At 43.4% G+C, this 24,904-nt stretch overlaps 1 protein-coding gene across 5 annotated transcripts; it reads right to left on the bottom strand.

The window, feature by feature from the left end:
- Nucleotides 1–1,259: 1,259 nt before the first annotated feature.
- Nucleotides 1,260–24,089, bottom strand: MEAF6 (MYST/Esa1 associated factor 6). 5 transcript variants are annotated; one of them, XR_010126568.1, is made up of 9 exons: nucleotides 23,198–23,356; nucleotides 21,959–22,074; nucleotides 18,005–18,092; nucleotides 17,833–17,878; nucleotides 10,373–10,565; nucleotides 5,299–5,328; nucleotides 5,136–5,193; nucleotides 4,474–4,507; nucleotides 1,260–2,786 (listed from the first exon to the last, which is right to left on the bottom strand). XR_010126568.1 is itself a non-coding variant. In XM_054495101.2 (8 exons), exons 1-8 carry the CDS (start codon nucleotides 23,285–23,287, stop codon nucleotides 2,778–2,780), a joined length of 606 nt encoding a protein of 201 aa, XP_054351076.1. In that variant the 5' UTR covers nucleotides 23,288–23,356; the 3' UTR covers nucleotides 1,260–2,777. The 5 variants fall into 5 exon arrangements, 3 of the variants coding, with proteins under 3 accessions (XP_054351076.1, XP_054351096.1, XP_054351085.1); XR_008503655.2 differs by lacking the exon at nucleotides 5,299–5,328; XM_054495101.2 differs by lacking the exon at nucleotides 5,136–5,193.
- Between the last annotated feature and the right edge of the window lie 815 nt (nucleotides 24,090–24,904).

Raw genomic sequence — 24,904 nt, 5'->3', positions numbered from 1 at the left:
GAGACCAGCCTACCCATCATGGCAAAACCCCATCTCCACTAAAAATACAAAACTTAGATGTGCATGGTGGCGCATGCCTGTAGTCTCAGCTACTGGGGAGGCTGAGGCAAGAGAATCGCTTGATACCTATAATCCCAGCACTCTGGGAGGCCAAGGCAGGAGGACTGCTTGAGGCCAGGAGTCTGAGACCAGCCTGGGCAACATAGCAAGAACCCATCATTACAAAATAAAAATGTTTTAAATTAGCTGGGAATGGTGGCATGCACCTATAGTCCCAGGTACTAGGAAGGCTGAAGCAGGAAGATGGCTTGACCCCAGAAGTTCGAAGCTGCACTGAGCTTTATCAGGCCACTGCACTCCAGCCTGGGTGACAGAGCGAGATCCTGTCAATAAATAAATATATGAATAAATAAAATACATAAATACATAAATAATATTTTTAAAAGCAGTACTATTCTATCTCCAGCAATGTCAAACTATGAGAGTCAAAAATATTTTAAAGTCTGCTGTGTGCTTTCCTCAGAGGGAAGGAAACTAGACATCCCATTGCAGTTTCATAAATACGTAAATAATCTTTTTAAGAGCAGTACAATTCTTTTTTTTTTTTTTTTGACGGAGTCTCGCTCTGTCGCCCAGGCTGCTGGAGTGCAATGGCGCAATAGAGCAGTACTATTCCATCTCTAGCGATCTCAAACTGTAAGAGTCAAAAACATTTTTTTTTTTTTTTTGAGATGGAGTCTCGCTCTGTCGCCCAGGCTGGAGTGCAGTGGCATTATCTCGGCTCACTGCAAGCTCCGCCTCCCGGGTTCACGCCATTCTCCTGCCTCAGCCTCCCAAGTAGCTGGGACTACAGGTGCCCACCACCATGCTTGGCTAATTTTTTGCATTTTTAGTAGAGATGGCGTTTCACCGTGTTCACCAGGATGGTCTCGATCTCCTGACCTCGTGATCCGCCCACCTCGGCCTCCCAAAGTGCTGGGATTACAGGTGTGAGCCACCGCGCCCGGCCCAAGAGTCAAAAATATTTTAAGGTCTGCTGTGTGCTTTCCTCAACAGGAAGGAAACCGCAGGCATCCCACTCCTCCCTCCCAGCAAAGGAGACCAACAGACAAAAAATATAGCATGCTTCTAGGATTTTTTTTTAAGTAATAATCTAAATATAAGAAACTATTTCCTTAAAAATCCTGACATTGCAGTTCTGCTACCGAAGACACAGCCAAAGACATCTAAATAGCCAGAGTCAAAAAAAAAAAAAAAAAAAAACCCACAAAAGTTTATTTGAGAACAAGAGTGAAAGCTTTTGCACATCTGACAAGGTAGACTTGTTTTACAGTAGATGCCATCCATATTCAGCCCTACCAATACTATCACAAATGAAACATACTATTTCTTACAAAGATATAGGCATAAGTCAAGGACTATGACTAACTAGAGTCAAAGGAAAGGTCAGACCCCAAATCATATCCCTTAGACCAATTCATAACATAGGATTTAAATTAAACCATTCAGTCTTCTAATGTAGTGGTTCTCAACCTGGCTTCTTATCAGAATCCCAGGAACTCTTTTAAAGAAATTCCCAATAACTAGGCTGTACCCCTAGGGGTGGGATCCAGGCATGAGTATTTTAAAGCTTCTCAGGTGATTCCAATGTGCAGCCAGACCCTGTCGCAAATTCACCACAGCACTAGAGGCAGGTAACAATTACTAACAAATTCCTCAGCCCCATCAAGCCCTCCAAGAAAGGGAGACCTGGTGGGCAACACCGGCTCTCACTGATGCTATCCTTTCACTCCACTTAAGAATGACATAAGTTATCACTTTTGGTACAATTTTGAGACTTTCCATATGCCATGGTGATTTTTAGAGCAATATTTAATCAGGTGAATACCAGCAAAGAGAGAAAATACAGAAAAAGAAATTTCCATAAGGCATGATATGAATAAATAAGTGAAAAAACAATCTCGGGTTTAAAAGTAAAGCATGAGAATTTGAAGCCTGTGAAATTTTATTTATACAAAAGAATAAAAATAGTTATTTAAAAAGAATTGATTTAAACTTATGTTTTTCCATTTTTCATGTTCCTTGAACATGAATCTACTACCAACTCGGAAAGATTTAAGATAGGTAATTACTAAACACTCTTTACCTCCCCTTGCAAAAAACAGAGGCAAGTTTCCCATTTTACTTATGATAAACCAGATTATTTTCAGTTATGGTTATTGGCAACTGCATGAAAGAGATGATCAGATATGTCAGCAGGAAAGTATGAGCTGTACAAAGGCATTACAAAAAAACCCCAAAGAAAATAAGATAAAAACAACAAGAGAAAAACAAGAAAACATAAAACAATATAAGAAAATGCCAGATATTTACAGCCTCCATCTGAAATGTGACTTGTGTTCTACTTTCAGCATAAAACAAAACCAGAGAACATTTCTTGATGGGTATCACAGATGAAGCTGGTGCCAGCCAGTTTTGGGGGAGACATTCATTCTAAGAAGGGAGAAACGCACAGTTAGCAACTTGCAGGGATTACAACATTGTCTTGGTCTTCCCGCAGTTCTGTTACTAAAAATGACATAAAGTAAGACCCAATGTCTTACAGAAATGACTTGTTTGTCACCACATTTAGAACAAACTACTCAAAGTCACAGGCACTGGGTCTGGGAGAGCAGAGGTGGATGGCCACGAACTCAGGTGAAGGATGTTTATCTTTGTGAGGTCAGAGAAGGGAAGCAGGGCTCTACAGCCTGGAAGCTTCTGCACTAACGTGTCTTCTAATAGTCCTAAAGAGAGAAAAACAAAAGTCCCAACTTACTCACGGCAGAACAGCTGTTTGACCCTAAGGGAAAAAAAAAAATCTCATAAACACTGCTAGGGGATTGCTCTATAGCTAAAGATTATATTTCAGGCCAGGCACAGTGGCTCACGCCTGTAATCCCAGCACTTTGGGAAGCCGAGGCAGGCGGATCACGAGGTCAGGAATTCGAGACCAGCCTGGCCAGCATAGTGAAACCCCGTCTCTACTAAAAATACAAAATATTGGCCAGGCGTGGTGGTGGGCACCTGTAATTCCAGCTACTCAGGAGGCTGAGGTGGGAGAATTGCTTGAACCTGGAAGGCGGAGGTTGCAGTGAGCCAAGATCGTGCCATTGCACTCCAGCCTGGGTGACAAGAGTGAAACTCTGTCTCAAAAAAAAAAAAAAAAAAGATTGTATTTCAGGCCAGGCGTGGTGGCTCAGGCCTGTAATCCCAGCACTCAGCACTCTGGGAGGCCCAGGAGGGCAGATCACTTGAGGTCAGGAGCTCGAGACCAGCCTGGGTAACAAATTAAGACCATGACTCTACAAAAAATACAAAAATTAGCCAGGTGTGGTGGCTCATGCCTGTGGTCCCAGCTACCCAGGAGTCTGAGGTGGTGTGGGCTGGGTGACACTAGCCTGGGCGACAGAGCCAGACCCTGTCACACACACACAAAAAAAATTTAAAAAAAGATTCTACTCCAAATATAATGTACAATATTTCACATCTGAAAATGGTCTGCCTTCTGAGTCCAAAAAGGGATTGAAACATCAATTTTGGTCTTATTAGAGCGCCCGAACTCACCAGTCCAAAAAAAAAAAGAGCTAGTATTAACAATTTATTATTTAATTAAAGGGAATTTTTCATCATTAAAAATGTATGTGACCGGCCATGTGCGGTGGCTCACGCCTGTAATCCCAGCACTTTGGGAGGCCGAGGCAGGTGGATCATGAGGTCAGGAGTTTGAGACCAGCATGACCAACATGGTGAAACCCCGTCTCTACTAAAATACAAAAACTAGCTGGGCATGGTGGCATGCACTGTAATCCCAGCTACTCAGGAGGCTGAAGCAGGAGAATCACTTGAACCTGGGAGGCGGAGGTTGCAGTGAGCCAAGATTGCACCACTGCACTTCAGCCTGGGCAACAGACCAAGACTCCGTCTCAAAAAAATAAATAAATAAATAAATAAATAAAGTATGTGACCTATTTCTCTCCTTAAAATACAAAAACCATAGGCCAGGCACTTTGGCTCACACCTGTAATCCCAACACTTTGGGAGGCTGGGGTAGGAGGATTGCTTAAGTCCAGGAGTTCCAGACTGGACATCATGGTGAAACCCCATATCTACAAAAAATACAAAAATTAGCCAGGCAAGGTGGCATGTACCTGTATTCCCAGCTACTCGGGAGGCCAAGCACAAGAGGTCAAGGCCACAGTGAACTGTGACTGTGATGATACTGCACTCTAGCCTAGGCAAAAGAGCAAAAAACTGTCTCTCAAAAAAGAAAAAAAACACCTAAAAGTTGAAGTATATCCAGATGGACACCCCAGACTTTAAATCAAGAGTTATGACTCCAGGTTAGGAACACTCAAGCTCTGAAGATGAATACATTTTTCTAATAATGTACAAAATTGCCAGCCTCTCTGAAGTGGTCTGGCTGATACTTACAGCTCGTGGTTTTTTGTTTAACTTCAGATCAATCCTGTGACAGAAAAGATAAAAGATATTTCCATTTTAATTTACAGAAAATGGGTCCCACAATCAGCTACTGTATAGGGCATAAGCTATAACAAAGACTATTTGGTTAAGAAAAATCCACATTCTTCATTAGACTATGTCATATTTAGTTGTTTACCCAGATATTATCAAGCAAGTATTAAAAATTATGAGCACACATTTTTGCCCTAAGGCAAACTTAGCTGACTCTAAAAAGAAATGTATACAGCAGCTACAAAAGCCATATAATTTTAAAACGATTCCAAAACTACATGTTAAAGAGATTGAATTAAGAGGGCATGCTCTATGTTAATGTGTTAGTTCTGTAACTGTATCACCGAAAATTACTGAGACACATGGTGATTAACAACAGGAAAGAGACTAGGAGTTTGTATTTCTGAACATGAAACACAAAATAAATTAAATGAATTTCAATTTTTAAATCTTTCCAAAGCAAAATATCAAGATCTTAAGCTATTATTCTCCTTATGAAGCAAAGCCAGAAAATCAATTTAAATATGAGTTAAAGTAAAGGTTATCTATTTTAAAAGAAATTAAAATGCATAAAAGTGAAGTTTACTTAATTTTGCTTAAGTTATTAAATAAAATGTTACCTCCATCACGTTTTTCTGTTTTTAAAAAAAACTTCCCAGCCTAACCTAATATACATACCTACAATTAAACAGATAAACTATGGGTTAGAAAGGTCTCAAAAAGGCATACTGGTGTCTACACACTAAACAACACAGCACAAATACTAATTCAAATCAAACTTACTCAAAGTCATAATCAAACATGCCAGACGGGCTGAGGGGCAGCATTTGAAAGGAAGAAAGCAATAGAAATTAATATACTAATTGAATAAATTAGTCGATTAGCCACCCTAGCAAGAATTGTAGAAACAAAATCAGCTTTAAGAATCTTAAGCAACAAAGTATCAAACATCAAAGCACCAAAGATTTTGTGGTCAGAAGATTCCCTTCCTTCAATGGATTTCATATCAGAAGACTAGACTATGAAAGAAAAAGTTATTTCATTAGAAAACTACAGACACCTGGAGCCCTTTTATTAGCTGCCAAATTCAGAGTTAGAACTTTTAAAATATTTAACTGTATTGAAAAATATAATTAGGGCATTAGAAGAAACAGAGAAAGAAAGGTTTAGTTATATAATGAAAGGCACTTTGAAGACAGTGCTAACAACTCAGCATAATATACTTTCACTAAAATAAAAAACTACAACACAGTCTAAACTTTAAAAAAGGAAAACATTTTATAAATTTTTACTGAAGTTATACGGTTTTGTTTGTTTGTTTGAGACGGAGTCTCGCTCTGTCACCCAGGCTGGAGTGCAGTGGTGGCGAGCTCACTGCAAGCTCTGCCTCCCGGGTTCATGCCATTCTCCTGCCTCAGCCTCCCTCAAGTTATATGTTCTAAACATGTCCAGGGAACACCATGCTCCTTTTCTACAGCATTCATCCTAAAAGCCCAAAGTTGAATGAATAAACTTCAGTGGTGGAACCTTGTTCTAGAAAATGAAGAACAGTATTGCTCTGCCACCTAAGTAGGTGATGGCAATTAACTGTCTACATCAGGGCTATAATTAAGAAACACAAAAGTCTGCACCACCCGTATTTTTTTTTTTTTTTTTTTGAGACAGAGTTTTGCTCTTGTCACCCAGGCTGGAGTGCAATGGCGCAATCTCGGCTCACTGTAACCTCTGCCTCCTGGGTTCAAACGACTCTCCTGTCTCAGCCTCCCTAGCAGCTGGGATTACAGGCGCCTGCCACCACATCCAGCTAATTTTTGTATTTTTAGTAGAGACAGGGTTTCGCCATATTGGCCAAGCTGGTCTCGAACTCCTGACCTCAGGTGATCCATCTGCCTCGGCCTCCCAAAGTGCTGGGATTACAGGCATGAGCCACTGCACCCAGTCTGCAGCACCCTTATTAAAACAAGGGTAAGCTGCCATCCACAAGCACCTGAGTCTCAGGGATCTGGAGGGAGCAGTACAGAGGAGGAGACCGTTTTGTGCCATCACTGCTAGCAGGCCATGGTCTGGGCAGGCCTCCAAAGCAAACATTAACCTGGAGCATGACACCTGCTCCTTCACTGGCTCCAACACCTTCCAGACTAAAACAATAAGCAAATGGCTATATTTAGGTGCTAAAACAATATGCAAATGGCTACATTTCCTCCTAGACAATGTTTGCAAGAGTAAAGCTGGAAGAAAGCTTAATGTCAATATCTCTCACAAAATAGTGTCACTTTAGACATTTGGGAGAGTATACAGTAGGTGTATGAAACTAGGAACTATCAAATATTTCACTTTCAGCCTGACTTGACTTTGTTCACAAATCAAAATAGACTGTATCTAGTTAATCAAAACTTTACAGACTATCTAAAATAATTTTTTATAGTAACAGAAACTTATAAGAGTAGCTATATGTTACTTATTATTATTATTATTATTATTATTATTGAGACAGGGTCTTCCTCTGTCACCCAGGATGAAGTGCAGTGGCTCACTGAAGCTTCAACCTCCTGGGCTCAAGCAATCCTCCAGCCTCACCCTTCCAAGTAGCTGAGACTACAGGCATGCCATCACGCCCAGTTAATTACTGTGTTTTTTGTAGAGACAGGAGTCTCGCCACGTTGCCCCAGGCTGGTCTCGAACTCCTAGCCTCAAGTGATCCCTCCACCTCAGCCTCCCAAAGTGCTGGAATTACAGGTATGAGCCACAGCACCTGGCCACTATATGGTATTATTTCAACTTTTTCTTTAAAGATACCAGGAATGACATACTGTTCAGGTATCATGTAAAATATAAGAATTCAGAACAATGTGATCACTTATGGATGCTAAAAATTATTGGATAAATTTTTATATTCTGGTGGGGTGTGATGTGGTTCATGCCTGTAATCCCAGCACTTTGGGAGGCCGAGGCAGGAGGATCAAGCCTAGGAGTTCAAGACCAGCCTGTGCAACATGGCAAAACCCCATCTCTACAAAACAATACAGAAACTAGCTAGGCATGGTGACACATGCCCGTACTCCGAGCTACTTAGGAGGCTGAGGTGGGAGGATTGCTTGAGCCCGGGAGGTCAAAGCTGCAGTGACCCATGATCTCCCCACTGCACTCCAGCCTGGGCAATCCAGCAAGGCCTTGTTTCAAGGAAAAAAAAAAATTTCATATTCCTGAAGAGGGCAAATTCAAAAGTTATTTCCTTTTGCTTAAGTGCCATATTTATTTCCACTTTGCTTTGCTCACCACTAAACAGTGTCTGGCACACAGTAAGTACTCAAACATTTGCTGAAATAATTTATTACTGACTCATCTCACTATATGGGGTATGGCACACTGGAGGATAAACATGTACTATACTGGGTACAAACTTAACAATGTACATAGACACCATGCTCTGTCCCCACCCCAATCTGCCAGCCCTACCGAGATATCAGTCAGCAGTGGTAAGGGACTTGGAGCAGACACAATTCATGACTAAAGATGGCAGGAGTCCAAGAGCCTTAACTGACCACTCATGTGCCATTCAGGCACACTGAATTTTGCTTCCCTAGAAAGGAAGCAAATCAGCTTCACTCTCCTTTCTTGGGGCAGATGAGTGCCTAAGGCCAAGGGAGATCAGCCAGATATTAAATCAGAGGGAAGACAAAAGGACAGCAATAAAAAGCAGGATTCTGCTTTCCAAACAGAAAACACTATTTGTGAAGCAGTAACTAATATCGAAGATCTTTACAACTACTACTATTTTTCTGGAAGGAGATAGCTCCTAGGATAGGAAGTATTGTTCCTATGGGAATGTGCTAGAAACCTGCAAAAAGAAAATGAAATTTAGCTCCTCTTTAACTCCTTTTTATCAGTCATCAGCTAATAACATCATTAGTGGAAATGAAGAACTTCATTTCCATCATTAGTGGAAATGAAGATAAACAGCTATCTAGAGAGTATTAATCAGTAATGGGAAAAAGTCCCAGGAACTTTCAAAGAGTTTCCTCCCTACTCTAGACACTATGAAATAAGAAAATAATCACTACTTTCAAATGACACTAGGCCAGGCACAGTGGCTCATGCCAGTAATCCCAGCACTTTGGGAGGCCGAGGCAGGTGGATCATCTGAGGCCAGGAGTTCACACCAACACAGTGAAACGTGTCTCTACTAAAAATACAAAAATTAGCTGGGCACAGTGGTGCACGCCTGTAATCCCAGCTACTCAGGAGGCTGAGGCAGGAGAATCGTTTGAACCCAGGAAGCAGAGGCTGCAGGGGCCGAGATCGTGCCACTGCACTCCAGCCTGGGTGACAGAGCAAGACTCCATCTCAAAAAAATAAAAAATAAAGAAAAAAGACAATGGAGCAAATTTAATAAAAGCAATATAGAGCATGACATTTAATTATCTTGACAATTAAAAAAATTTTTAAGAATATATTTCTCTGTTATTCGTGATAAGCTAGCACCAGTCTTACTACAGTTGGTCAAATAAACCTATAGCCTTTCAAAAACATATAAAGAGATAGACACGCAATTTTTGCTATTTCTTACTACAGTTATGCGATTAGGATGGTGACTTCTGGTTTGCAGAAAAATGTTAAGCAGCAGTCCTCAGTCATTATTTGAAGGAAATACTATTTCTGCAGTCTAGAAAACACCATTACCATCAACAAGAAAAACTCTTAAAATAATGGAAGAACCAGCTGACGCCAATCAAGGAGGTTCAAATCAGGTAGAGTTAATTCTACATTATCCCCAGGCACTGTCACATCCATGAAGCTAACAAGTTTAACACCTTGGGTGCATGAAGGAATACCCTACAGACGTGTAAACCAAATCCAAAAGCAAACTGGAGAACAGGGAATGCCACCCACCCCTTGCATTGCCCCCTTTCACCTGGTCAGCACGCAGTCTTCCAGGAGAAGTAGAATGAATGAACAGTTTCTAGAACAAGGAATCTTACCCTGGCTTCGGAACTTCTAGGAGGCATGGAAACAGGTATGTATAGGGTCTCCATTTCTCCTGGAAGGCTTGAGGCCAGCAAAACTCCTTACTCTAGAAACCGGACATTATACTCTTTAGGTCAAGCTGCATAATTTCCAATTATCTGAGTTAACAAGCCCCAGCATGATCATACAAACCCCAGGCAGAGTGAATGCTGAAACCCTCTCTGGGTGACACCTGGCCTCTCTGTCCACTGACGTCATTCCTATCTCATTACGTACTGCAAAAAACATGGTGCACCAAAGTTACACGTTACCTATGAAGACACTCTCATATTTTACAGGCTTTATACTGGTCCTCCAGTATCTGAAGTCAGCATATTGCTGAGAAATACAGAAACAGAAAAATCACAAGCAATAAAAAAAACTTGTATTTAAAGAGAAAAAAAGGCATGTCAAATCAGTTCTCTCCATCCACAAAGAAATAAGAGTAGGCAAAGATCAGAATTACCAGCAGAAGACTTTATCCCACTTTACAGCTTCCCAATAAGTACTAGTGGCATTTTTCAAATACTATTACACAGATTCCATTTCTATTTCTCCTTTTCCTCTTCTGAAAGTATTCCATATTCACCATATGAAACAAGGTTTTTATGGAATAAAACTATTCTACACTAGAAACAGTGAGAAGAATGTCCTGGAGTCTTCCTTGAGGGTTACTCTAATGCCCACCAATTCCTCCCTTTGAGCAAATTAGCCCGTCCACTTGGACCTAAGGACTTTCTTGCCATCAGCAACAGAAAGAGTCTGCAGCAATCCTAAAGAGTTTTTATTCTACGCAATTCCCTTCACAGCAATGGTCATGGGAGCTGCGGGGGGTGGGATCCCCGCCACTGACCTGTGCCGGTTTTTATTCTTTCGCTTTTTATGGCTGCTGTGGTGACTCCCTGAGGAAGTAGAGGAAGCAGCTTTCTGAGGTTTCACTCCCTGCACAGATCCATCCAGATCCTCAGGGTCCTCCTGGCTGGGCTCATTTTCCTGATTGTGGAAGTCTGGAGAAGTGTCACTTTCCGTCCCACTTCCTGGCTCCCCTGAAGGAAATAAAACACAAGTTTCCAAATGCATCATCTACTCCTCAGGCAATCTGTCCATCAACATGAACACTAACATGTAGAAAAAAACCATTCCCTATCCTCTAATTGACAGAGAAGATACATGTTGACAGAGAAGATACACACAAAGGATCAAAGTGACCAGAGGTCCTGAAAAAGCATGTAATGTGAAACAATGTAACCAGAGACAACAGCTCTAAGGGCAGTTTTTGTTTTTATAGAGATGAGGGTTTGGCTGTGTTGTCCAAGCTGGTCTTGAACACTTGGCCTCAAGCCATCCTCCTGCCTCAGCCTCCCAGAGCAATGGGATCACAGGCATGAGATACTGTGCCTGATCTATAGTCTTAAAAATATATATGTTTATACAAGTTGTTATTGAGCTTGCTTTTATTTAATGTAATCTACAGTGATGTACAAAAAAAATCTACAGTGACTGTACAAAAAAAAACGGGGGGGCCAAAGAGGGAGAAGACAGCCCATTCCTGAATTACTCTGATAAGTTTTCCATTTTGTTTTTTCTTGTTTTTTTGTTTGTTTAACCTTTAAGCTCTGTTGAACTTGAACCTGATAAGTCTTTTTTTTGTTTTTTTGGACAAGGTTTCACTCTGTCACCTAGGCTGGAGTGCAGTGGCAGAATCTCTGTTCACAACAGCCTTGAGTTCCTGGGCTCAGATGATCCTTACACCTCAGCCTCCCAAGTAGCTGGGACTGCAGGTGCCCATAAGCATAAGCCCTGCTAATTTTTCTATTTTTTGTAGAGATGTGGTTTTGCCATGTTGCCCAGGCTGGTCTTGAACTCCTAGGCTCAAGAGATCCACCTGCCTCAGCCTTCCAAAGTGCTGAGATTACAGGCATGAGCCACCGCACCCAGCCTGGTAAGTTTTATTTTATTTCATTTTATTTTGAGACAAGATCTCACTCTGTCACCCAGGCTAGAGTGCACTGGTGTGAACTGGTGTGATCACAGCTCATGGCAGCCTCAAACTCCTGGGTTCAAATTATCCTCTCATCTCAGCCTCCCCAGTAGCTGGAACTACCGGCACATGCCACCACACTTGGATATTTTTTTTTTAAAGATGAGGTCTTACTATGTTGTCCAGGCTGGTCTCAAACTCCTGGGCTCAAGCAGTCCTCCTGCTTCAACCTCCCAAACTGCTGAGATTATAGGCATGAGCCACGCATTCTGCTAAGAATACTTTTAAAATGCAGTAATAATCTTCAGCTGACACATATTCTCAATTTTAAAACATCATTGTAGATTACCTTAAATAAATAAAAGCAAGCTCAATAACAACTTGTATAAACATATATATTTTTAAGACTATAGATCAGGCACAGTATCTCATGCCTGTAATCCCAGTGCTCTGGGAGGCTGAGGCAGGAGGATGGCTTGAGGCCAAATGTTCAAGACCAGCTTGGATAACACAGCCAGACCCTCATCTCTATAAAAACAAAAATTAGCCAGACATGGTGGCACATGCCTGTAGTCTCAGCTGTTCAGGAGGCTGAGGTGGGAGGATCACTTCAGCCCATGAGTTTGAGGCTGCAGTGAGCTATGATCTTACCACTGCAATGCACTCTAGCCTCAGCAACAGAGCAAGACTCTCAAAAAAAAAAAAAAAAAAAAAAAGGCTGCACACAGTGGCTCATGCCTGTAATCCCAGCACTTTGGGAGGCTGAGGTGGGTGGATCACCTGAGGTCAGGAGTTCAAGACCAGCCTGGTCAGCATGGCAAAACCTCATCTCTACTAACACAAAAATTAACCAGGTGTGGCGGCAGGCGCCTGTAATCCCAGCTATTCGGGAGGCTGAGGCAGGGAGAATTGCTTGAACCCGGAAGTGGAGATTGCATGAGCCGAGATTGTGCCACTGCAATGTCGCTCTAGGTGACAGAGCGAGACTCCATCTCAAAAAAAAAAAAAGAATATAGTTATTGGTATGGTTTGGCTCTGTGTCCCTACCTAAATCTCAACTTGAATTGTAATCCCCACATGTTGAGGGAGACAGCTGGTGGGAGGTGACTGTATCATGGGGGTGGTTTTCCCCATGCTATTCCTGTGATAGTGAGGGAGTTCTCACAAGAACTGACGGTTTTAAAAGTATTTAGAAGTTCTTCCTTCACGCGTGTTCTCTCTCCTACTGCCTCGTGAAGAAGGTGCTTGCTTCCCCTTCACCTTCCTCCATGACTGTAAGTTTCCTGAGGCCTCCCCAGCCATGTAGAACTGTGAGTCAATTAAACATCTTTCCTTTATAAATTACCCAGTCTCAGATATTTCTTTATAGCAGTGTGAAAACAGATTAATACAGTTATATTTGTATTTCCTTTATATATATACTTATTTTTCCTGAAAGGAATTTCTTTAAACTCTTAATAGGTAAGGATGAGTGAGGGAAGACTTTCACTTAACTGTTGAAGGATCCTAAATATATACATTATCTGGCCGAGCACAGTGGCTCATGTCTGTAATCCCAGCACGCTGGAAAGCCGACGCAGGTGGATCATCTGAGATCAGGAGTTGGAGACCAGCCTGGCCAACATGGTGAAACCCCGCCTCTACTAAAAATACAAAAAATTAGCCGGGCATGGTGGTGAGCACCTGTAATCCCAGCTACTCGGGAGGCTGAGACAGAAGAATCACTTGAACTCGGGAGGTGGAGGTTGCAGTGAGCTAAGATGGCGCCACTGCACTCCAGCCTGGGCAACAAGAGCAAGACTCCGTCTCAAAAAAATAAATAAATAAAAAATATATATACACACACACACACATATATACACACACACATTATCTATTTCTAAAACTTGTCAAAAAAGGTCATGTGGTAGCAGAACCAAGGGACCAGTTTTCTTTTTTGTTGAGACAGAGTCTCACTGTGTCGTGCCCAGGCTAGAGTGCAGTGGCACGATCTCGGCTCACTGCCATATCCACTTCCCCGGTTCAAACGGTTCCCCTGCCTCAGCCTCCCGAGTAGCTGGGATTACAGGTACCCACCACCATGCCCAGCTCATTTTTGTATTTTTAGTAAAGACGGGGTTTTGCCACTTTGGCCAGGCTAGTCTCAAACTCCTGACCTCAGGTGATCCGCCCACCTTGGGCTCCCCAAGTTCTGAGATTATAGGCGTAAGCCACCGCATCTGGCCCAGTTTTCTTCTTTCTATGGTCTTTATATTATAATCTGCTAGGAAGAGAATTTAAATTGAGTAGCATATGGGTACAACAAGTAAAGGAAAGAGACAGTTCCAAAAAAGCAGAAGAGAGAAATAGCCAAATCTCAGAAAACATGAAACCCTATTTTTGAACACATTTTAGGAAAGCAACAGAAAAGGAAACTCTAGAGCAAGCATGTCCCACCCAAGGCCCATGGGCCGCATGCAGCCCAGGATGGCTTTGAATGTGGCCCAACACAAATTTGTAAACTTTCTTAAAACACTGTGAGATTTTGTTGTGATTTTTTCTTCTTAGCTCATCAGCTATAGTGTTAGTATATTTTATGTGTGGCCCTAGAAAATTCTTCCAATGTGGCCCAGAGAAACCAAAAGATTGGACTCCCTGCCTAGAGCTATGAAGCTATTATACAAAAAGTATACTGGCCAATACTGCCCTTCTGATGTTCAAGAAAACTGATTTCACACTAAAAAAATAACATGCTACACAAAGCTACAGTAATCAACACTGTGTGGTACTGGTATCAACATATAAATCAAGGGACTAGAATTCAGAGTCCCAGGATGAATCCTTATATTTACAGTCAATTGATTTCAACAAGGATGACAAGACAATTCAATGAAGAAAGAAAGTCTTTTCAACAAATGGTGCTGGAACAACTAGATATTCACATGCAAAGCAATGAAGCTGTACCCTCATCTCACACCATCCACAAAAATTAACTCAAAATGGATCACAGACATAAATGTAAGAGCTAAAACTAAAAATCTTAGATGCCAGGCCGCGCGCAGTGGCTCACGCCTGTAATCCCAGCACTTTGAGAGGCCGAGGTGGGCGGATCACGAGGTCAGGAGTTCAAGACCAGCCTGGCTAACAGAGTGAAACCCATTCTCTACTAAAAATACAAAAATTAGCTGGGCATGGTGGTGCGCGCCTGTCGTCCCAGCTATTCGAGAGGCTGAGGCAAGAGAATCGCTTGAACCCAGGAGGTGGAGGTTGTGGTGAGCCGAGATGGTGCCACTGCACTCCAGCCTGGGCAATAGAGCAAGACTCCGTCTCAAAAAAAAAAACTGAGATGCCACTGGGTTAGGCAATGGTTTCTCAGATATGACCACAAAAGCAAATCTAACAAAAACAAATATATAAATTGGACTATAATTTTTTTAATTTTTATTTTTTTGAGATAGGGTCTTACTGTCATCCAGGCTAGAGTACAGAGCAGTGGCACAATCACTGCAGCCTTGACCTCCTGGGTTCAAGTGATCCTTCTCCCTCAGCCTTCTGAATCACTGGGACTACAGGTGTGTGCCACCACATCCAGCTAATTTTGTTTTGTTTTGTTTTTGGTAGAGATAGGATCCACTATGTTCCCTAGTCTGGTCTTGAACTCCTGGGCTCAAGAGATCCTCTCACCTCGGCCTCCCAAAGTGCTGGAATTGTAAGTGTGAGCCATCTCGCCAGCCCTTTCAGGTTTTTGTTTTGTTTTGTTTTGACAAGGTCTCACTCTGTCACTCAGGCTGGAGTGTCATGGCTCACTACAGCCTTGAACTCCTGGGCTCAAGCAATCCTCCCATCTCAGCCTCCTGAGTAGCTGGGACTATTGGCTTCCCAAAAGTATGAGCCAGACATTGCACTCAGCCAAAAATCTTTAATACATAAGTGTTTGTCTTAGTCAAGCTTCTGAAAGCAGTAACTTTTGAGTCTTTCCCTGACAAGTACCTGGGTGTAGCTTATTCTTGCAGGTAGACAGGTAAACAGCCATCAGCCATATACTGAATGATCAGCTAAGCCAGGGCAAGATTACAGGCTCATGTGAAAACTAAGTCAGGGCCAGGCCCGGTGGCTCACGCCTGTAATCCCAGCACTTTGGGAGGCAAAAGCCCGGTGACTCACGCCTGTAATCCCAGCACTTTGGGAGGCAAAGGCAGATGGATCACCTGAGGTCAGGAGTTCAAGATCAGCCTGGCCAACATGGTGAGACACCATCTCTACCAATAATACAAAAATTAGCTGGGCGTGGCGATGCACACCTGTAATCCCAGCTACTTGGGAGGCTGAGGCAGGAGAATTGCTTGAACTTGGGAGGCGGAGGTGGCAGTGAGCCGATATCACGCCATTGCACTCCAGCCTGGGTGACAAGAGCAAAACTCTGTCTCAAAAAAAAAAAAAAGAAAACTAAACTAAGATATCATTCCATTTCAACTCACAGGAGTGAGGTCCAGGGTGTTCCTTAACCAGTTTAGCTCTACATTCTAGAGCGGCATTAATTAAAAAGAAGTAAGATTTAAAAAAAAAAAGATTTAGTGGAGAGTCATAGTAAAAGAAAAATCAAAAGGACTTGGTATAATTGATGAGGCTGGCAGAAAGGAGTCGAAGACGTCTACAGAGTTCTGAATAAGGGAGAAGTGAAGTACCATCACAAAAAATCTGTGAAGACAAATTCTGAAGGAAACAGAACAATTCTGTTTTAGATCAAATGTCTGAGTGATTGTGAGTGGAAATGTCTAGAAGGAAATGCAGGATTCAGGCCGGGTGCAGTGGCTCATGCCTGTAATCCCAGCACTTTGGGAGGCCCCTAGGAAGCGGAGGTTGCAGTGAGTCAAGATCGTGCCACTGCACTCCAGCCTGGGCAACAGAGTGAGACTCCATCTCAAAAAAAAAAAAAAAGGAAATACAGGAGTAAAGCCAGGAAAGAGGTTAAGGGCAGAGAAACAAATTTAGAAATCTGTACATAGAGATAATAATTAAATACTTCTAATTCCCAAACTAATAAAATCCCTTTTCCTCATATCATTGCACCAATGCAAACAAAAGAACTAGATACAACAAGATATACCTTCTGAAAGAAGTACATAGTAATACCAAGAGGTCGTATTTCAAGGTGATGAAATACACAGAGAGAACATCCAATACGGTTACACTGAGTCTGACTCAGAAAGATAAATGCACAAATCTATAACCCATCCCTGGAACTTAGACTGTATGGCTTATGTATAAAAAAGTAAGATATAATTTGTTTACAGAGTAAATACCACTATTTTCCATTTTATATTTAAGAACATCCAGGTACATCCTATTTACAGGATGAGCATTTCTTTTTTTTTTTTTTTGGCATGGTCTCACTTTGTCACCCAGGCTGGAGCAGTGACATGATCATGGCTCACTGCAGCCTCAACTTTCTGGGCTAAAGCGATCCTCTCACCTCAGCCTCTCTAATAGCTGGGACTACAGGCATATGCCACCAAGCCTGGCTAATTTTTTAATTTTTTGTAGAGACAGAGTCTTGCTTTGTTGACTAGGCTGGTCTTGAACTTGTGGGCTCAAGCGATCCTCCCACCTCTCCATTCCAAAGTGCTGGGATTACAGGTGTGAGCCACTGCACTGGGCCAAGACGAACATTTTCTAAGAATTATTAAATTGGGTACATGGGGATTTATAAGATATATTTGAAATTTTCCATAAAAGTTATTGTTTTAACTTTAATTCCCTAAGAATTTATAAGATTTATCAGTAATGAAAATACATCTTTGTCTCTTTGAGATGCTAAAGCCAATCTTCATGTGACAGAAGAGGCAAGAAGAGTACACTAATGTCTTCCTCAAAAGGAAAAAATATGATTGTTCACACATGGTAGCTCACACCTCTACTCCCAACACTTTGGGAGGCTGAAGTGGGAGGATTATTTGATGCCAGAAATTATAGACTAGCCTGGGCAACATAGTGAGACTCTGTCTCTTTAAAAAATTTAAAAATTAGCCAGGTGTGGTGACGGATGCCTGTGGTCCTAGCTACTTGGGAGGCCGAGGCACGAGGACTGTTTGAGCCTAGGAGTTTGAGGCTGCAGTGAACTATGATCATGCCACTGTACTCCAGCTTGGGCTATAGTGAGACCTTGTCTGGGTAGGGGAGTGGAGAAAAACATGATTAAGGATACCTTAAAAGTTTCAAAACTGCTAGGAAGAAGAGGGAAAAGGGAAGAGCATAAGAAATGCAGTCCTCAGATACACAACTGGATGAATTAAGTATAAGGGTGATGGTAGCTTAAAAATAAATTGATGAGAAACATAAAAACATAAACTTACTCTTTTCAATGAGCTGGTCCTGAACTCCTGCCAATGCACTTACTGCCTAAAAGAAAAGCCACCAGTTACTAGAAAAGTGACCACAGACCTCAGAAGAGCACTCCCAGAGGAAAGAAAAAACACATTCCCCAACAACAGGCCAAAGAAAGATTCCCCCACCACCACTACTTACAGCTGCTGAAGTAACTGAGGATTTACTGAAGAGCCGCTCAGCTTCCTTAAACTTCCGGTTCCTTCGATCATTTTTGCTATTGGAGTTTCTAAAACACACAGAAGAAACTCATTATGAGCACCAAGCTATGTCTATGGCTCAAGCTGGGGATGCCCCAGGACTCATGTTCCATGCAGGAAGCTTCCATATCACTCAGACTGGCCCAAACGACCTTTATGCTGAACATAGAAAGCAACGTTTTCCAATATATGGTACATGCCCCACTGTGGGACATGAGATTTAGTTGCTTCACATGTTCATTTTTTTAAATTTATGTATTTATTTATTTACTTATTTATTTATTTATTGAGATGGAGTCTTGCTCTGTCACCCACGCTGGAGTGCAATGGCAGAATCTCAGCTCATTGCAACCTCTGCCCCCCGGGTTGAAGCGATTCTCCTGCCTCAGCCTCCCAAGTAGCCAGGATTACAGGTGCCCGCCACCATGCCTGGCAAATTTTTGTATTTTTAGTAGAGACGGGGTTTTGCCATGTTGGCCAGGCTGGTCTCAAACTCCTGACCTCAGGTGATCTACCCACATCGGCCTCCTTAAATGCTGGGATTACAGGCATGAGCCACCGCGCCCAGACATTTTTTTTTTTTTTTTTTTTTTGAGACAGTCTCACCCTGTCACCCAGGCTGCAGTACAATGGGCAATCTCGGCTTGCCGCAACCTCTGCCTCCCAGGTTCAAGCGATTCTCCTGCCTCAGCCTCCAGAGTAGCCTGGGATTACAGGCACGTGCCATCACATCCAGCTAATTCTTTTTTTGTATCTTCAGTAGAGACGGGATTTCACCAAGTTGGCCAGGCTGGTCTCGAACTCCTGACCTCATGATCTGCCCACCTCAGCCTACCAAAGTGCAGGGATTACAGGCGTGAGCCACTGCACCTAGCCATTTTTTTTTTTTGAGAGTCTCACTCTGTCTCCCAGACTGGAGTGCAGTGGCGCGATCCAGGGTCACTGCAATCTCCACCTTCTGCGTTCAAGTGATTCTCCTGCCTCAGCCTCTGAAGTAGCTGGGACTACAGGCGCACCCCACCATGCCCAGCTAATTTTTGTATTTTTAGTAGAGACAGGGTTTCACCATATTGGCCAGGCTGGTCTCAAACTCCAGACCTCAGGTGATACACTCACCTTGGCCTTCCAAAGTGCTGGGATTACAGATGTGAGCCACTGTGCCTGGCCACACTTTCATTTTAATACGTATCTATTTTACCTTATTTATTTATTTATATATTTTTTTGAGACAGAGTTTCACTCTTGTTGCCCCGGCTGGACTGCAATGGCGCGAGCTCGGCTCACTGCAACCTCTGCTTCCCTAGTTCAAGCGATTCTCCTGTCTCAGCCTCCCAAGTAGTTGGGATTACAGGCATGCACCACCACGCCCGGCTAATTTTGTATTTTTAGTAGAGACAGTTTCTCCATGTTGGTCAGGCTAGTCTTGAACTCCCAACCTCAGGTGATCCACTCGCCTCGGCCTCCCAAAGTGCTGGGATTACAGGCGTGAGCCACCATGCCCAGCCAATATATATTTATTTTAATGCTTATTATTTAAAAAGTCGAGAACAGATTAGTGATATGAAGTGTCTCTTAAATAAACTTAATTCTCAAATTTAAAGAAAGAACCAGGGTTCCTTAGAGGAATGGCTGATACCAGGTCTGGGACAAAAAATGCACAAGGTAAGTATGGGACATCTCTTAGGCCAGAAAGCAATGGAGTGCTCCAAAAGTAATAGGGTCATGTTGAAACGACAAACAAGCCAGCCTGAGGAGGCTCCCTCTGACCACAGTTGGGACAAATGTGGGAGAATGAAAGAAACAGAAGTCAAAAAAGGAAGACTCTTTTTCAGAATGCCAGTAATAAATATAAAGGGAATAATAAAATTAGAGAATCACCATTTTACAACTTCCAGTGTACTAACGGATTCAGATAAGAATCAACGGTGTATACTAAACAACTGAATACAAATTTAGAGGGAGTAGTGTATTCATAATGTCTCAAAGCATAACATCCAAAATTACTTGTTAATCACAATGGGAAAAAATGAACTTTTATAGCAGATAAATCATATGATCAAACTTAGCAGCAACAAATAATAGGACAATGTGACATTATGTGCCTCCTGATAACCTAGAGATAGATAACAAAGGATACACCAATTGCCTATGTAACATTTTTGCAAAAATGTTTAAAGGATCTTTCAGAATCCTTTTAATCAGTCAGGAGTTTTGCCCTCAGAAAATCTCAGGAAACTGCAACATTCTACAAGGCAATGTCATGAATACCACCAAAACCACCACCAAAAGGGTGACTCTCCTCAATCTTAAGACATAATAGCCAAATGCACGCATGAATGCTTACTGAATCCTGGATCGAAACAAATTAGCAAAGAATTTTTGGGGACAATTGAGGAAATTTTAATAAAGACTATGTATTAGATATTATTAATGTAGTATTGATTTTCTAGGTATAATAACTGGTTAGGTAGGAGAAATGGCCCTATACTCAGGAGGTAATTACTGACACATTTAGGTGCAAAGTGTCATCTATCTGCATCTAACTTTCAAACCGTTAAGTAGGAAAAAAGGTAGGGGGACTGGGAGATATAACTACAAAGGAGTGGCATGAGGAAGATCTTTGTGGTAATGGAATAGTTCAGTAACTTCATTGTGGTTACATGAATCTACACACAAGATAAAGTGACATCGAACCATATATATACATTGTACCAATGTCAATTTTCTGGCTTTGATACTGTATTACAGCTACATAAAACACAACCATTGGGGAAAACCAGATGAAGGGTACAAGAGACCATTCTGCCAACTCCCTATGAATCTATAATTATTTCACAGTTTAAAAACGTGAAATGTAAATACAGATGTGTGCTTATATTAATATATATTATAGAGAGTAAGAGAAAGCAAATGTCACAACACATTAACAATTTGTGAATATAAGTAGGAGGGTATCAAGTGTTCATATACTATTCTTCCCATTTTCCTATAATTTGAAGATTTTCCAAAAGTTTAGAAATTTTTAAAAAATAATATTACTAAGTAAGCAGTGGTATAGCTGGCACACAGGTATGGCAAAAATTGTGAGGGTCAGTTGGGTGTGGTGGCTCACCCCTTTAATTCCAACACTTTGAGAAGCTGAGGCAGGAGGACTGCTTGAAACCAGGAGTTCCAGGCCTGCCTGAGCAACAAAGTGAGATCCCACTTCTACAGAAAAAAAGTTTGTAATTAGTCAGGTGCAGTATCGTGTGCCTGTAGTCCCAGCTAATTGGGAGGCTGAGGAGTTTGAGGCTGCAGTGAGCTAAGATCGTGCTACTGCACTCCAGCCTCGACAACAGCGTGAAACCCTGTCTCTTAGAAAAAAGAAAAGTGGCCAGGCGTGGTGGCTCACATCTGTAATCCCAGCACTTTGGGAGGCCGAGGCAGCAGATCACCTGAGGTCAGGAGTTCGAGACCAGCCAGGCCAACATGGAGAAACCTCGTCTCTACCAAAAATAAAAAAATCAGCCAGGCATGGTGGCATGTGCCTGTAATCCCAGCTACTCAGGAAGAAAAAGAAAAAAACAAAAGAAAAATACTGTGAGGGTAGAACTCATGACTGATTAAAATGTGTAAAAAATTTAATAGAGTGCTATTGTATAAAGATACTGTCATATGCTGTATTTAAGCCTCACACAACCCTGTGTCATAGGCCCAACTTTCACTGTTTTACAGATGTGAGCCTTGTCTAAGATTATTCGGTGAGGCAGTGCCTGAGCCAGAGTCCAAGAGTTCAAGTCCAGATCACACCACTGCTTTACTACTGCCTCCAGCAAAGTTGCCACTAAGAGCATACAGTCCCACAAACAAACGTTCCTAAGGCACAATAGGAACACTACAGGCTTTCGACACTCACTTTTGGTTGGTCAGATACCGATCCCAGCCACGAATAATATTGCCATACATCTGAGTGTCTTCCAGGTAGCTTCCCTCAAAAGCATAGATCTGTCGCTCCAAGTTTGCCAATGTTTCCTGAGAGATGAAAAACAAGGACATGAATAATACCTTTTAAATGCAAACATTTAAGTCTGACCAAAATGAAATCCTGATATTAGACTCGTAAACGCAAGCTTGCCCACACTAAACCACCCTGTGGAGAGATGGATGATATGGGTAGGAGCAGGCCGTTTAGAACTAAGACAGTCTAGACCTTTGGGGGTGATGGACCCCTGAATGTATAAAGCATGTCTCCAGAAAAATACACACACACGCGAAATTCTGCATATACTTTAGAGGATTCACGGAAACCAGGAGTCAAGAACCCAGGCTAACACAGAACTTGGGCGATGTCCACTCCCACGCACAAAAGGTATCGCTACTAGGAGAGGGAAGGGTAAGCAGGCCTTTCAGCGTCAACTCGCTCCCCTCCCCGCAGGCTCACAGAGGCCGCCGGCACCGGGCTGCCAGTTGCTATGGAAACTGGAAGGGCAGCTTCAGGTGAGAGGGGCCTCCCGGGCGCCCAAGCCGAGACGCGGGGGCAGGAAGAGCTTAGCCACCAGAGTGCATTGGGCCTTGGGTGCCTGTCACAATTCCGAATTCTCCGGAATGTGTTCTTCTCCCTCGCCTGTCACCGTCTAGATGTTCCCAAACACATCACAACCCTGTCTATGAAAAATCTCCATTCAACGGATCTACTCCTAGTACCAAAAAGAACACGCACGCTCCCCACCAGCCTCCAAAGTCCAGACGGGGTGACTGGGTCCCCCTCCCACACTAGCCTCCTTCTCCACCCCCCGCCCCGCAAAGATCACGCATTAGCCCGCCTCGCCCACCCCCGCGGCTCACGGACGCTCGCCCTTCCTAGCGCCCTCTCCCCGAGCCCCGGCACCGTCCTCCCTCCACGCCCCCTCCTGCGGCTGCCGCTGCCCCTCCCCCTCCCGCGCTCCTGGCTCTCTCCCGGCTCCGGATTCGCACAGCCGGGAAGCTGAACCGCCGGTGGGCCGCAGAATGCGCACCCGGCCTCAGGCCGCCGAGCACCCGGCCCGCCGCGCCTCGCCCCCGGAGTAACAAACGGCCTGGCGCGGCCGGGCTTGGGGCCTGGAGGCGGGGCGGGCGCGGAGCCCCATGCCGTGCAACCCCTGTCCTAGCCCCTCACCGCCAGCTCCTGCTTCCGCTTCACGAGCTCCGCCAGCTCCCGCCGGGTGTCCGGGATCTGCGGCGGCGCCGCCTTGTTGTGCATCGCCATGTTGGGCTGAGGCGGGCGGCGGCGGCGCGAGGTTGGGGGCGGTCCCTGCGCCGCCAGGGGGCGCCCCCCGCTCTGCGCCTGCGCGCGCGGCTTCCGGAGACGCGTGCAGCGCCGCGCGGAGCTTCGCTAAGGCTGGGGCTCTCGAAGGTCCTTCTCGGAGAGCTCCAGAGACGCGGCTTCTGCTTTCTGCCGTTTCCGCCGTTTCCTGCCCCTCGGCTGGCCGCCGGCTTTACAGACGCCACAAATCCACCGTGTCCAAAGCCTAGCTCGTCCTCAGGCCTCCGAGTCTCCTGTGCGCCCCGCCTCAGTCCACTTCAGTGAATGACTTTCACTATCCACCGAATTGCCTGCGTCAGAAACCCGGTTTTCCTCACTCTGCACCCAGAGTAAAACGCGATCCCAGGTCAAGCCCTATGGACTCGACTCCGGAAGAGCTCGCGAATCCATTTGCTTGTGCCTGCGCCTTCTGCCACCTCACTAGTTCATTCAGGCCCAACCTGTTTGGGGCTACATTATTCCAACAGCTTCTTTTCCACCTTTAGCCCCATTTAATCCACTATCCACAGTGGTGCCAGGATCTTCCAGAAACAAATGTTATCACTCCCCAGTTTAAAGCCTTTCAGTGGCTTGCCATTTTCCCATTGCCCTTTGGAAAAACAAGTATGTGTGTGGTTAAGGGCACAAAACTGGAGCGAGAACTACTTTGTTCAAAATCCTATCGCTACATCGATAAAGTGTGCCCCTCTGGGCAAATAACCAAATCTCAACTCCCTCATCTGTAAAATAAAAGCAGTAATACAATCTACCTAATACATTTGCTGTGAGGAGTAAATCACCTAATATGTGTAAGGGGTTTGGCAGGTGCCAACGACTGTGCAAGTACGAGTTCGCTTTTATCGTTAAGTCCGAGGTGTAAACGTTGTTTTCACTTGGCCCCTGCGGATTTCTCCGTCCTCAGCTCTCCATCTTTCGCTGTTCTGCAATTTCGCTATCATAAGTCTAAGTGGGATATTTTTTCTTCTTTTTGTTTTGTTTCTTGCTTGGAAGTCTGGATTTCTATAATCTGTGGGTTGGTATCTTCCACCAGTTTTGGGAAATCGCAGTCATTTTTCTTCAGAGGCCTGTCTCATTTTCTCTCTCCTTCTGGAACTCGAACATAAGAAGCCTTTATTTTTAACCTACTGTCTATATTTTCCAACTTTTTGTCCCTCTGTGCTGCATTCTGAATAACTGGTTTCGTGTGCGGATCTTGTAACCTGCCATCTTGCTGAACACACTTACTAATTTTAGGGGGGGGTTGTATAGATTCCTTGGAATTTTTTACATAGATAATAATTTCATCTGCAAATAGGGAGTTTTTTTCTTTCTAAGCTGACTGCTTTTTCTTTTTCTTCCTTATTGTGCAGATTTCCAGTAGTCTGTTAAATAAAAGTGATAACATTAGACATCCTTGCCTTGTTCCCTGTTTTAAGGGGAATGCAGGCCGGGCGCGGTGGCTCACGCCTGTAATCCCAGCACTTTGGAAGGCCGAGGCGGGCGAATCACAAGGTCAGGAGATCAAGACCATCCTGGCTAACACGGTGAAACCCCGTCTCTATTAAAAAATACAAAAAAAAT

Source organism: Pongo pygmaeus, chromosome 1 (genome assembly GCF_028885625.2).
Source record: "Pongo pygmaeus isolate AG05252 chromosome 1, NHGRI_mPonPyg2-v2.0_pri, whole genome shotgun sequence".
Lineage (NCBI taxonomy): Eukaryota > Metazoa > Chordata > Mammalia > Primates > Hominidae > Pongo > Pongo pygmaeus.
The sequence above is the reverse complement of the archived record's forward strand: the minus strand, read 5'-3'. Positions and strand labels throughout refer to the sequence as shown.